Source organism: Ambystoma mexicanum, chromosome 5p (assembly GCF_040938575.1).
Source record: "Ambystoma mexicanum isolate Mex_15411 chromosome 5p, UKY_AmexF1_1, whole genome shotgun sequence".
Classification (NCBI taxonomy): domain Eukaryota; kingdom Metazoa; phylum Chordata; class Amphibia; order Caudata; family Ambystomatidae; genus Ambystoma; species Ambystoma mexicanum.
The window spans coordinates 560,396,984-560,411,206 of record NC_090930.1 but is presented as its reverse complement, the minus strand read 5'-3'; the positions used below and the strand labels follow the sequence as shown (position 1 = coordinate 560,411,206).

General features: G+C 57.2%; 1 protein-coding gene across 7 annotated transcripts in view; it reads right to left on the bottom strand.

Annotated features, from left to right (window-relative positions):
* Positions 1-7,173, bottom strand: part of PCDH19 (protocadherin 19) — a 255,401-nt gene extending 248,228 nt beyond the window's left edge. For 3 of the 7 annotated variants that reach the window (XM_069612983.1, XM_069612984.1, XM_069612985.1), the window contains exon 1: positions 3,451-7,171. In XM_069612983.1, the coding sequence (XP_069469084.1) occupies positions 3,451-5,852 (2,402 nt within the window). In that variant the 5' untranslated portion in view covers positions 5,853-7,171. Of the gene's footprint in view, positions 1-3,444 lie in introns of all 7 variants that reach the window. The other 4 variants (XM_069612987.1, XM_069612988.1, XM_069612989.1 and 1 more) reach the window with 3 other exon arrangements.
* Between the last annotated feature and the right edge of the window lie 7,050 nt (positions 7,174-14,223).

Here is a 14,223-nt window from a genome sequence, read left to right as displayed (position 1 = left end):
TAAACTGGGGCGAGATCTTCAGCACAGGGTGCAGAGTAGGTTCCCGAATATGCGTCACCTGCGCTCGGGAGTTACGCTGATTATTAGGGCCGCGCAGTGTCGCGGGCACACCTCTGCTGCTGCGCACAGCTGCGCCTTATGAGTGCACATCTGGATTTAAAAAGGACCACACTCTGTCTCGGGCATCATCTACATGTTATTTTGCCGCCATCCACAAACAGGGAGCTAGCTGTACGATAATGTGTGTGCGGGTGCACACGTGTGTGTGTGTGTGTGTACCTCTACGCATGCGTTTCTGTGTGGATGTGTGCATGTGTGGTTGTGTGTGTGTACAGCTGTCTCTTTGATGATGCCACGCCTTGCAGGTAACCGCCTTGCAGATATATCTGACCCTGCCTTCTGAAAGGAGCATGAAGCGGGCACTGGAACCCACTTCACGGGCTAGAGAGTAAATGGCATCGCCTGAAAATATATAAAATGACACTGGAGACCCCACTCCCTCTACTTCTATCTTTCTGAACCCACCACTGGCCTAAAACAGTGGGTAACATACGTCCTTTCTCTGTAACCAATATATATCCAAATGCCAGGATGAGTCCTGTGCTTCCAAGAAAATGGTGTGTGCACCTCACACACATCAAACATATGCTATGCCCAAAAAGGTAAACACAGTGCACGAGCCCCGCAAGACATCAACCGCCAGTTGCCCCTCAAAAGACCCAGCTTATTGTGCCCCCCAGACTTCAAACATGTAGGATCCCCCAGAATGTCCATCACATTACCTGTGCCACCGCACGTTTTAAACCTGTAGTACCTCCAAATGTAAAGCATATTGCCCCCCACAAAAGACCAAACCTATAGCGCACCCCCACCCCGCCCCCCACCATAAGACATCAGTCGTGTAATTCCTCGTGCTCTTTCTGCTTAGATACCTGGGGTGTTTCGAATGATGGGGGTGGGGGGGGGGGCTGTTGGTTGATAGGACGCCCCACACCGCAGGTCTGATATTGGTGACAAATACCCCTGAGACATTTTTTTTTAATTATTTAAATCCAATGATTATTCCTGCAACAGGCCAACGTCAGGAAATAATGACTTCCCGGCACCTCCACGTGCATGCGCAGGAGGTCACAGGCGCTACACGGCCCCATCGCACATACACGCCCACAATATATTCTTGTCATTTCTGGCTGGTGTTTGACACCCCTCGCCCCCTTTTTTTGTTATCAAAGATGCACCAACGCACTTTCATGGCAAACACCAAACGCCTCTCCCAGGTGAGAGTTCATAATGTCCAGTGGCACCTATAACACGTATTACACATAGTGGCTGGCTATCTCAGGCCACAGGCCCTTGCCCTCACACACCCAGGCCTATGACATTAAAAGAGCAGCTCTATGCCTTTACAGTGAAACGAACTCAAACATAGCAGTCACGTCCTTTGGTGTAGTCTATGCCTGCATGTATATATGCAATTATATCTGTGTGCAGATAACATACATACATGTAAATTATATACCCTGGTCATTAAAAAAAACGTCATCAGAGTAAAATGCACAGCGTCGCCTCCTGCAAAGGAATGGATTTGTCGCGACACCCAAGACAGACACGTGATGTAATAGCGTGACAACGGAGACATGCTTTGTGAAGAGTAAACGTACAGAGCACGTCGTAGACGCAGTAGTATCCTGACGTGAAATAATGGGCGATGAAGTGGATACACAATTACCCATCCGCGCTTTGCTTTGCGGGCGGTGTTGGGATTAAATATACAGCACACCCCAATCTATGGCAATTAGGAAGCAGGGCTTTCGGCTAATTGATGACCCGTGCGTTGTGTTGTTTACTGGGCATTCTGGCTGCTTCATGGTGGCCCTCGTATTGCCACGGGGCAGCATGCAGAGGATTTTATTTGAATGTAATTGGAGTTTATCACTGCCTCGCATTCCTGTGTGTGGGGGCCAGGGACCTGCGCTCCTGTGTGCCGGGCACGTTATGCGTGCGGGGAGGGGGGCGGGGGGGGTGGAGAGGGGTGGTCCCAGGGCTTCTCTGCCACCTGTGCGGACTCGTCGCTGCCCTGCTCGGGTTATCTGATCTCCCCCCATCGTGGGCACACGGCGCACTGCCTGGAGATGGCACGCTCTTCTCCTGGCAATAGGCGCATAGACTGCATCCAAGACCGCGCAATGGAAGTGGCCACGGGCGGGCGTGTGCCTCAAAGCGCTATTTGACTCACTCGCTTGTCTCTGACCTGACCCTGGGAACAACAGGACTATAGCATTCGGGGGGCAGGGAGGGGCATTGCAGGCGCCCTTTCAAAGCTCCTGCTTCGTAGGCCTGTACCACTGGCATGTGCCTGTCGAAGTTTCTGCAACAAGAACTGTCATTAATACAAATGGGGAACCTGGTCCTTGTTTTGCAATGGCATAGTATGTGCATGGGGGCTCCACCCACGCAAGACACCAATCATGAACAACAGAGCTCGGTGATTTCCAAAGCAGCCCCCTCCCACGAGCGGGCCATCAATATGCACGACACCTCCCACACGCACACACATTGCACGGCCACTACTGCAATGGCTATTTGAGCGGTGTGTTTCTGCTCCCGCGATGCCGTTCCGCCAGCTGTACTTTAAGGCAGCCAGGAAGGTGGAAAACACTCACATTTAAATGAAAAGCTCCGAAGGTCTGTACTCGGAAGTACACGTCGGAAAATCATAGTTGTATTCTATCTTGTGAACTGTCAGATTCAGGCTCCCAGTGCCTGACCAAGGCTGCCGCCCTCCCCCACAGTCAAGTGCGATAGAAGAGACAACAGTGCCCTCTTCTGGCAGGGAGTGGAAGTCAGCATGACCCAGACTCGCTCTGTTAAAAGCGGAGTGACACGGGCGCTGTATGTGCTGGCATGTGGGCTCTTGGGAAGGCGAGCTTGCAAACGTCTTCAAAGCGCTACACGGTATCAAAATACCACAAACCAACAACTTCTGTTAAGATAATACAGTGTCCCCTGTGCCCAGCACTGCAACCGTAGGAGAACAAAACTCAAGTTACACAAATGGCCAACAATGCGTTTAATATCTTCGCATTTCGGTTGACGAGCATATGCACACTTTTTTTTTTTTATATATTATAGTACAGGCAACTAGGGCTCGCATTCTGTTAGATTGTGTTCACGTTTGGATTTTAACTTTTGCATTAATTACAGAACATTTTTCATGAAATCATTAGACCTTCACAGCGTGATCGGATGTCTCGGGTACGGGGGCATCACCAAGTCCTCCTCCTCCCCCCCACGCTGAGCAGTGCCTGCACGTTGCAAAGTTTAGGAGCATTCCATCTCACAACAAGGCTATGTTCGTTTTCTCAAACGTCACAATAAAAAAAAGTGCTGAATTCACAAGGAGGGAAATCAAGCGTATGGGAAAGGCACAGCGGCCGGGGTTACCTGCAGTTGTAGGTGCGGATCTCCTTGTTGTCTCTCTTGCACTTCACGGCCACGAAAATCATTGTCACAAAGAGAATGGCCGCGATGGAGCCCAGCGCGATGATGAAGATGAGGGACAGGTTCACCGAGCCCAGGGCCTCCTGTGCGTCCAGCGCCGGGGACAGGTAGATGAGGATCAGGGCGGAGGCGGACAGCGAGGTCTTGCCGTGGTCGTGGGCCACGACGATCAGCTCGTACGTGGTCTTGGCGTTCTCCACAAAAACTCGCGTGGTCCGAATCTCGCCGTTGCTTTGGTCGATTTCAAAGTAGCCCCTGTCCCCCTCGGAAAACTCGTAGGAGATGCGGCCATTTTCCCCCTCGTCGTAGTCGTCTGCCTTGACCACGGTGACCAGGTAGCCGACCCCCGCGTTCCTGGGGATGTACACCTCCGAGGTGCCGTTCACCAGGGGCGGGGCCGTTATCACCGGGGTGTTATCGTTGACATCCACCACAATCACGCGGACGGTGGCGTTGCTCTGCAGCGACGGGTTGCCCCCGTCTTTGGCCATGACTTTAAACTCGAAGGCCTTGGTCTGCTCGTGGTTGAAGGACCTCAGGGCATAAATGTCCCCCGAGTTGGGGCTGATGGAGACGTAGGTGAAGACGGGCATGTCCCGCACCTGCGAGGGCACGATCTGATAGGACACGCTGCCGTTGGAGCCCAGGTCGGGGTCCCTGGCCGAGACGGAGAGCAGGTGCACGCCGGGGGTGTTGTTCTCCTGCACGATGACCTGGTAGTAGGGCTTGGAGAAGTGCGGGTGGTTGTCGTTCTCGTCCGTGATGCGCACCGTGAAGGACTTGGTGGACTGCTGGGCGGGCACGCCGCCGTCCTTGGCCTGGATGGTCAGGTTGTACTGGTCCCGCTGCTCCCGGTCCAGCCGGCCGTCCACCAGGATGGTGGAGAAGCTCTCGTACTCCTGCAGCCGGAAGGGCACGTTGCCCAGCAGCTTGCAGACCACCCGGCCGTTCAGGCCCGAGTCCCGGTCCGAGACCCGCACCAGGGCGATGACATAGTCCGAGGGCGCGCTCTCGCTCACCTCCACCAGCTCGCTGTTGACGGAGAGCAGGTTGATGACCGGCACGTTGTCGTTGGCGTCCAGCACGTTGACGGTCACTTTGCAGTGGGCCGGGATGGAGTTGGGGCCCAGGTCCTTGGCCTGCACGTCAATCTCGTACACGTGGCCCTCCTCATAGTCTATGGCCCCGCTGACGGCGATGGCCCCGGTGCGGGCGTCGATCTTGAAGAGCTCGCGGGTCTTGTCGGACACGTAGCTGTTGAAGGCGTACACTATCTCCCCGTTAGTGCCCTCGTCGGGGTCAGTGGCATTCAGGTCTATGACAGGGGCCCCCAGCGGGGAGTTCTCCGGGATAGCCACGCTGTAGGCCGCCTCGTCGAACACTGGGTTGTTGTCGTTGGAGTCGATGATCTTGATGTTGAGCTCCACGGTGCCGAAGTTGGGGGGATCCCCGCCGTCCAGGGCCGTGATCATGTAGCTGTAGTGGGACTGCGTCTCCCGGTCCAGGCTCTTTTCCACCACCAGTTCCGCGAAGCGGGAGCCGTCCCCGCGGGTCTTGATCTCCAGGCCGAAGAGGTCGTTGGGGGTGATCTCGTAGCCCTGCACCCCGAAGCTGGCCGAGTCCGGGTCGTAGGCGCTCTCGAGCGGGATGCGGGTGCCCGGGCTGGCCGTCTCGGAGATCTCCAGCTCGATCTGGTCGGTGGGGAAGCTGGGCGCGTTGTCGTTCAGGTCTTTGATGTCCACCTTGATGACACAGATCTCCATGGAGCTGGACATCACCTCCAGCGAGATGACGCACTTGGAGCTCTGGCGGCAGAGCAGGTCCCGGTCAATCTTCTGCTTGGTCACCAGCAGCCCCGACGGGTTGATGTCCAGCAGGTGCGGGGCCGAGTTGGAGACCACCCGGAAAGTGGGCTGCCGGGGGTCCAGCAAGAAGCCGGCCTCCTTGGCATCCTTGGCGATGTTGGCGATCACCGTGCCGGCTCGCTGCTCCTCCTCCACCGAGTACTTTAGATTAATCAGGGCATGGGTTCGAGTCCAGGACAGCGCCAGGAGCAGGAGGAGCTGAAACATGTCCATGGCCGCGGCTAGAAGAGTGTCTGCCCTCCGAAATAGCAGATCTGGGTCCGGGAGTTTCACTAAAAAGGCGGCATGCAACCAGGGTGCCAGAAGGGGTGCAGAATCCTGGAGGGAACACTGCGCCCCTGGCGCTGGGCAGGTGCAGGCGGGTAGACGAGCTCTCGTTGCGCCCTGTGGCGGGATGGGTACCGGGCGATGGGAGTGTAGGTGGCCCCCTGCGTGCCAGCCGCTGGGTAGGGTTTGCTCACCAGCGCCTGCCAGTCTATCGTGCATAAAGTTCGGAGCGAGGCAGGAAACCGACCCCTACAGCATCTTAGGTTTCAGAGCGGGGCCAGTGGAAGAAATCGATGAAGGAAAAAAAAATCCAAACTACAGCGGGCGCTCTCCGAGGTGCTCCTGGCATCTGCCCGCCGTGCGCAGTCTAGTCGCGAGAGGAGGCACAAATGACTGCGGATGAGCTGTGCGCTTCCAGCGCGTCCTCATGGCGAGCTCTCCGTCTCTCGGCCGGATCCTGGGCAGGGAGGGGCGCCGGGTGCTGCTTGGGGAGCCGGGCAGTGCCTGACCATGGCAGCCCCGCTGAAGTGTGTGGGGGGCTGGGAGGGGTTATGGAAGGTCAGTACTGGAGAGGAAAGGGTGATGAGGCCAGCTCGGGGAATCAGACGATTAGGGTTTCTTCTAATGGGGGCGGGGGCAGACTGATTTGTGTGGGAGCAGTACAGATTGAGGGGTGGCACACGAGCTCTATAAGGGGAGAGGGTTTCGGTGGGATGCGTGTCCAGACCGGAGTGGTGAAGGCTGGGTAAAGGTCGAGAGTGGAGTCGGTCAGATGTGATGAGGATAACCCGGAGTAGGCGTTCTAAGGGAGTGGGGGTCTCCCGATGTGATGGCGGAAGGGACGAGGGGGGCTGTAGACTTTAAAAGGAAGTGCTCCCCGTGTTATCCGAGATCAGCCTGCACTAGATGGAGAGGAAACATTTGCAATACGGGTGGCAGCCCGTGGTTATAAGAGCAGTCCAGATACGTGGAGGTTCCAGCCCTGAGAGATGGGGCTCAGTCCAGAAGGATGAGAGCCCAGCGCCTGGGGGTGAAGTCTCAGTCCATACAGAGCGGTGGGAGACCCGGGCCCCCTCCGCGTCCCTTCCCAGCACACAAGACACCGCTGTCCTCTGAGAGTCATTAAAATGCAAGTGGGGACGTCTTGGCAGCCTGCGAGATAAGCATCCTCCACAAGTTCACACTAAAATCCGCCACTGATTGGATGTAAAGCGTGCAATCCTAAACCAAGTCCTGCAAAGTCTCAGCACTGGGTCGGGGCGCAGCCGGGTGCTGTTCCCGAGCAGCGCACGCTGATAGATCCGGCAGGGTTGTGTTAGATCCCAGCCATGCACACAGTCCCCCTCAGGCTCCTATCTCTCCACACGAGCACAGCCCCAGCAGCTGTACGCTTTATTTGTGAGAACGGGTGCCCAGTGTGTTTCCAGCGCGCGGAACTGCACCCTATCCACGCTCCGCTGGCAAGCTGAGTCCGGGCGCCGCTCTCTCCGCCCCGCTCCCAGGCTCTCACTGCTGCCGCTGCTGCAGAGGACTGGCAGAGCAGAGCCTGGGAGGGCTGGAGCGGGGGCGTGGCCACGCCTGGGCTAAGTCAGCCAGCGGCCAATGAGTGGGCCCGGCGGCGCCTGGCTGACAGGGGGGCGGAGCCTGGGCCGGCAGGGGCGGGGTCGCGCTGAGGGGGTTTGGAGAGCGGGAGCTGGCCAAGGGGGAGACGGAAAGTTGCCGGGCTGGGGAGGAGGCGCAGCCGCTGGCGGGCTCCGCAGCCGGAGTCTTTCTTCCCCTGTCAGGCGCTATTCAGAGCCGCTGAATGGGACCCGCCGCCCCCTCCCACGCTCATTACCATGTGTATCTGTCACTTTCTCCGTCGCCCCTCAGCGGGTGAGGGGATGCTGCTGTTGCAGCCTAGGAGGGTAGAAGCGAAGGCTTCTGGGCGGGCAGAGCACTGCCTGCCAGCAGGGATGAGTGGAGGCGTGCCCCGGCGCCCTACACTGTATGGCGCCCTACACTGTATGGCGGGTGTTTTCCCAGGCTTCGCCGGGAGAAGGCAAGAGTGTGGACCCCGTGGGCCTCACCAGCAGCCAAGGAAACATTCACACTTAAGAAGCAATTCCTTAGCGTGGAAGCCACTATTGCCCCTTGGAGGGTTGGGGGAATTGTGGAGTTCTCTCGACCCCCGTTTTTAATGTTTGCTTTCTGAGTTTGAAACGGTGCTTTCCACACAACCGCATATTCTATTTAGCTGGAATCTCTGTTGCCACGAGTAACAGATAATGCAGGGTCGTGACGGCCGCGCTCGGAAGCGCGCCCTCGTACCCACCCTATCCTCGTGCACTCAATACCAAAGAGCCCGAACTTTCTCTCACCCACGGGCCGCTGCCACGGCTCAGCCTGTCGGTGGGATGCGCGGCCACCATCCCGGGAAGCGTCGCTTGACCCCCCCCCACCTGCCCCCCCGGCCCGTAGCCCAGCAGTTCATTTACCTGGCGACCAGAAAGACCCGTGGTTTATCTTCTCGGTTGGGTGTGGGTGCTCTGTGTGTTGTGGGCGCCGTTACAGAAGATGTGAAGTGTGGCAGGCAACATACGCGCGGATAACATGAGTTGTGGGATGCACACAGACGACACACTTCGCTTAGTAACCACACGCAGATAAAGGCGGTTTGACACAAGAAATGGCATTTTCACCATGCTCCCTTGCACATATTTAGCTGCATACAAGCTGGTTCCTGATTCAAACGTGTCATTAACTATTTCCGTGCAACGGGCGAGAATGTCCTAGCAGTGCAAAGCCGGCTGGCATGGAAATCCTCATATCCATCAGCCCTGAATGCCGCCGCGCAGCGATCGCTGACACCGCCACAATGGAGGGGGCTCAATATGGGGGTCACGGGCAAGCGGAGCCCCCCTCAATCACCCAAATCGTCTTTTTGTTTGGGGGATAAGACACGCAGCTGCACTTTGCTCTGGTAGCTGGGACTAGTCAGAGCGTGCCCCCCGGCCTCAATGTGGGGGGAGGGGGCACGAGCGAGGAGAAAGGAGAGGGTGCTTTGAGCCAGCACCCGCACACAAATGAGCTGTTGATTGTTTTCATGAACAGGGAGCATGCTCCGAGGGACTTAAATGGCGAAATTATGCAACGCGGGACAGTCTTTTCATGTCCCATCCACACACATGTTGGAAGAATGCCCACCGATAGCGCGTGCGATGTTTGAAACATAACAAGGCACGCACCCTGTTACGTGGAGCACAAAGCTCCTTCGGCGCAACGACGCCAGCGAATGAGTCGACCAACGGCCCCCTTTCGAATGTGCGTCACATATTTACGAGCCGCTCTGCTCATGACGCAGCTCACTACCGCTTCAGACCAACTGAAAATGCTGGCCAGTCACCGTTTGAAAGATGCAACGCCTGGCATGTGGCTGGAGGGGGCTGGCCTCTCACCCAGGATGTTTGCACACAATCACAATGTGGCTGGAGGGCGGCATTGCGTCTCTACCACGAGCACACGAATGACTTCATATACATTTTGAAATGCATTTGTTTGGCATTGACATTCAAATCGAGTGCGCCAACGCCAGTGTGAAACGCACAAACTGACTGGATTTAGATGGCGTGACCGCTCAACCTGTAGGCTGGTGTTGGGCATGACTTCACGTTCTCTCGTTGCACTGGGCTTGGCTGCACATGTGTGCATTTTGAAAGCGCAGCAGTGAAACTCAGAGCAACGAGGAACAGGAGTAGGGTGGACACACACCTAGTGCCTGATTTAACAAAAACACTGTACAATGGTGCAGTCTCATTTAAAAACTCGTTTTGAACCAGGCCCATGGTGACAGAAACTGAAAAAGGGCGCTGGGCGACATGGCCATCAGCCCAGTGCTAAGAGTAGGCCGGCACCTGGATGGAGGCCACAGCTGCGCCCCCCATCTCACCCAATTCCCTTGACACCCAAGGCAAAACACCACACCCACTGCTGGGGTGGTGGGTGCTGCTTACAATGCACACACTCCCCTGGGACGTTTCTTTGTTGTTGTGTGTCAGTATTGTTGGGGGTCGCCGGCCAATTGTTGGGGGTCGCTGGCCATGGTCATCCGGCGGGCGGCCCCGGGCGCTGTCTATGCTAGCGCCGGGGAGTCCCACTATATGTGGGGGTGGGGGCCTGCCATGGGCATCCGGCATGGCCCCGGGTGCCAGGGCCTCTGGTACCCTGGCGTGGGGTCACAGCCTGCCAGGCCTCTGACCGAGGGGACCTCGACTGCCATCCTGGCAGGCGAGTCCCTCAGTGTCTGGGCGTGCAGGCCTGCGCCTCCACGTGTAGGCCTGGGGCCTACATGGATAATGAGACACGGACTCAGTCGTTCCTCTTTGGGAGTCTGCAGCCGCTCTGTCTCACGTGCCTGCAAGAGCTCCTTTTATTACATTGGGCCATGACACCGTCATGGCCCATCTTAAAGGGGAAATACACATGGGAGGGACACATCCCCTTAAAGGGGCAATACACTTGTGAGGGTCCCACCTAACACTCCTCCTTTTTCATAACGAACAAACAAACGTTGCTATCCCACACATGAGTCCCACCCGCTTCAGAACAACAAACTACTTATCACTCCAAACTTACAGAGTAGACCAACCATGGGATATGCCACGGACCCATAGATCGCTAACTCCAACAGTTACAAACATAACATATACTAACCCATTTCTAAACACACTCAATAGATGACCGTCATGGACAGTGAGCTGCCGGAGGAATAGAGGCAGCTCTCCCACAGCTTGCACAACCCTTTATTAACCTGGGGTTTGGCACGGCCACTACACAACACCTCATGACTGCGGGATCACAGTCTCACCTTATTATTCTTTAATAAGACCACTTAACACATATGGTTACTATGCAGGTTCACAGCATCAAAACACACCGGATTACTGAGTCCTCTTTAAGCAACTGCAGGGCAGCAGGAGACCAGTTCATCTTCCATCAGCACCCGTTTAGGGGTCACTCCCCGAGTCCAGGCCCATGGATGGTACATTTCACGGCCGGCAAGGCCACACCTGGCGGGTACCGGGGCCACATCGGCATCGTCTCCTGACGTGCAGAGCCGGGCAGCGAGACGCAGGTGTCAGGGCGTCCAGGCTGCTCCCTGTGCTGTGGGTCGGGCACGGGTGACAGGACATCACTCACCCCTTCTGTGTGATGCTCCCCCAGTCAGGAGTGTCTCTTTCCTCCTGGGGCCGCAGGAGGGCGCACGAGCACTCAGGATGAGCCGCAACCCATACCCCGTCTGCTGCACCACTTCTGGGTGGTGGTTTGGTCGGACACCCTTTGTTGGCTGAGTTCGGGGGCTGGCAGGTACCTCCCCCAAGGCCACGCTGGACTCGCCTTGTGACGACATGGCATGAGGGGCGACAACCGTGGCAGGTCGTTGAGGACCCATTTGTGGCTCGGTGCCAAAGCCACCTGTGGGACAGGCAGGGTATCCGTGGCGGTCCAGTATTAGGTTTGCCTGCTGCTTAGGTCTCTCCACAGCAGTGGGAGCGTCCTCGGGTTCCCAGATTGTACAGAGCACCCGTGGTCCAGTGCTTGGGGCCTTCACAATTGACCAGTCCTGCGCATGCAGCACCTCTTATGGTGACCCGTTGCTGCCTTCAGTGTGCAGAGTCCGTCCTTTCCTTTATTTCGACCCGGAGGCCCGGCACATCAAATGTCCCCTTCAGTTCCGGTGGAACGGGCAGCGTCTTGCTTCCTGGTCCAGATGACCAGGGCTCCTCAATGTCCTTGTGCTAACATAGAACACTCTTCAGTTGGAGTGGCAGGGCTCTTTCTCTGCCACCCATGCTTGGGGAGTATAGGGGGGAAAAGCTGCATGCCTCGGTGTAGATGTGGGGATAGGGAGTCACAACAGACGTGAAGCAGTCGACAGTCGATTGGCGCGTGATAGCTTCTGACCACTTGGGTTTTCACACTCCGAAACCAACATCTGAGTGCCCATGTGCATTGGCAACGGAAGGTTGTTTCTCCTTTGCTGCTGGAGCTACCCACAGTATCTGGCAGCAACTAACACAGCCCCCCCTAGAGGTCCTCGTGACCCCAGTCCCCTTACTGATGTGCTAGGGCTTTCAACGACCACCTCTTATTAGCTGCGGCATAGATATGCTGGGGCAAAAGCACAGTCCTTGTCCCTGAACCCTGAAGTGGCAAACCGAAGAGTGTCCCATCATGCAGCGACCTGCTTTCATGCCGTGGGATATGCTTGAGGGTGCCCCAGTGGAGAGCGCTTCAGCTCAGTTGGCAGACGTGGGTGGCCCACGGTCTACCACAGCAGGAACTCAGTGTTGCCAATCCAGCCCACAAGGGAGGGTGCTTTGGTGGGATGTCTGGCACCAACTGCCCATTTAGGACTCCTCCAGCCCCTCTGAGCCTTGACAAGTTGTAGAGAGCTGCGCGCCTCCAGGATGCGGCAGAGCGTGCCAGCTGGATCAGCTATTGGCAGCATTTATTTATTTATTTATTTTTCCACGCTACAGCCGGGGTTCCTTCTGTTTGATGCACACACCTCTAACTGTCCTTTAAGACTTCACTGCACAGGCAGCCAGTAGACCGGGAGTGTCGGCACCGCAGGGTGCACGCTTGGGGCCAGTTGTTTTTCTGTTCTTTTGAGATTTGCTCCCAAGTTCACAGCAGGAGACGAATGACGAAGGCACTGTTGGGCTGGCGTTACACTGACCTTGAAGATAGTTTTGTTTCTTAGTAGTGGCCATCCGAATACTCCTCTGACTAGCCATGCGACATGCGTTGGTGCTGATGGATGGCCCTTTTCGATCCTTCTTTGCCTCTGTTGTGACCCATGGCACTTCATTATTCTGCGCTGGTGGGGCTCAGGATAACTGTGAGGGCCATGTGCTTCTGTTTGCAAAACGCCAACCTAGAGCGCCGCATCTTGTCACCACCGGGCATAAACCTGTGTCCAACCTCTGACATGGAGCCGCCAGGCACTTTACTGCTGATGGTCCCGGGACATGGAGGGGCAGCAGGCTCTTTGTTGGTGTTTCATTTAGCTCTGACACAGAGCTGTTCCTTTCCACGCCTGCCCTGGGACCTTTACAGGGACTTCAGCAGGGCAGCACGCTGGAGGATCCTGCCGCCGCCCTGTTTTCACTTCGGTTTGAAGCACGGTTTTCTTTTTTTTTTTTTTTTTTTGTTCACTGGCGGCTGCCCAGGACATAATTCTCTCCCCTGGGGCAGCACGACTTCTTCCCCATCGGGAGGTCAGTCAGTTCTTGTGGGCCTCTCCCCCATTTCCTTTCTGGCAGGCTTCTGGCTTGGGGCTTGCAGGGGCGAGCACCCACCTCTTTCCTCATTTACTTTCTGTGTGGCAGCGGATGCTCGCCAGCTCTCCCTCAGGGGTGCGCCGTTCCCACAGCGGTGTTTCTCCTTGGGAGGGCGCACACCCCTCCTCATATTTCGGGCGGCAGGTGCTGCCTTTAAGGCGTGGTGAGTGCCGCTGTCCAGGCACATACAGCCGCCGCAGAACCACTGCCTCGGCGCTCCGCACCGGAGCATTTCACTTTTTTTTTTCTTTTTTTTTTTCTGTTGTTGCGGCCGCTGCCGCTTACTTGCTTGCTCCCGACTGGAGCAGCATCCGCAGTCGCCGGGGCGGGATGACAACGGGGGGGCCACAGCGCGTCACAGCGGCCCCGCATAGCAGACGCCGCAGGGGTTCGGGTTCGCCATCGGCCCTTCCTTTCGCGGCGGACACCGCTCATTGCTTTTCCGGGGGGGCGCACACACAATCATTCTCCCCACGGCGGGGATAATCCGCAGCGTGACCCACCCCGGCGGGTGGTGTACATCCTCTCCTCCTGCAGCAACGAACGTCGCAGGAGCAGCAAACATCGCAGGGGTGCCGCCATGCTCCGATCCCGGCCGCACGAGCACCCTCTTTTCTGAAGGCCGCGGCCGGGGCGCAGCACGCAATGGCTCCCCTGCACTTTCCACCACGGCAACGAATCGCCGCTCCTCCTCCATCATCCTCTTTGCGGCGGAACGCCGCGGGGTGAATGCCTCATCGCGGGGAGGCCCGGGCCTACACCACGGTGGTGAGGCGCAGGCCACGCCGGACCACGATGGGGTCGGACGTTCCTCCCCCCCCCACCACTCACTGGCAGCATGGGGGGGGGCCACGTGGACTCGTCCTCGTCGCCATTGTTGGGGGTCGCCGGCCATGGTCATCCGGCGGGCGGCCCCGGGCGCTGTCTATGCTAGCGCCGGGGAGTCCCACTATATGTGGGGGTGGGGGCCTGCCATGGGCATCCGGCATGGCCCCGGGTGCCAGGGCCTCTGGTACCCTGGCCTGGGGTCACAGCCTGCCAGGCCTCTGACCGAGGGGACCTCGACTGCCATCCTGGCAGGCGAGTCCCTCAGTGTCTGGGCGTGCAGGCCTGCGCCTCCACGTGTAGGCCTGGGGCCTACATGGATAATGAGACACGGACTCAGTCGTTCCTCTTTGGGAGTCTGCAGCCGCTCTGTCTCACGTGCCTGCAAGAGCTCCTTTTATTACATTGGGCCATGACACCGTCATGGCCCATCTTAAAGG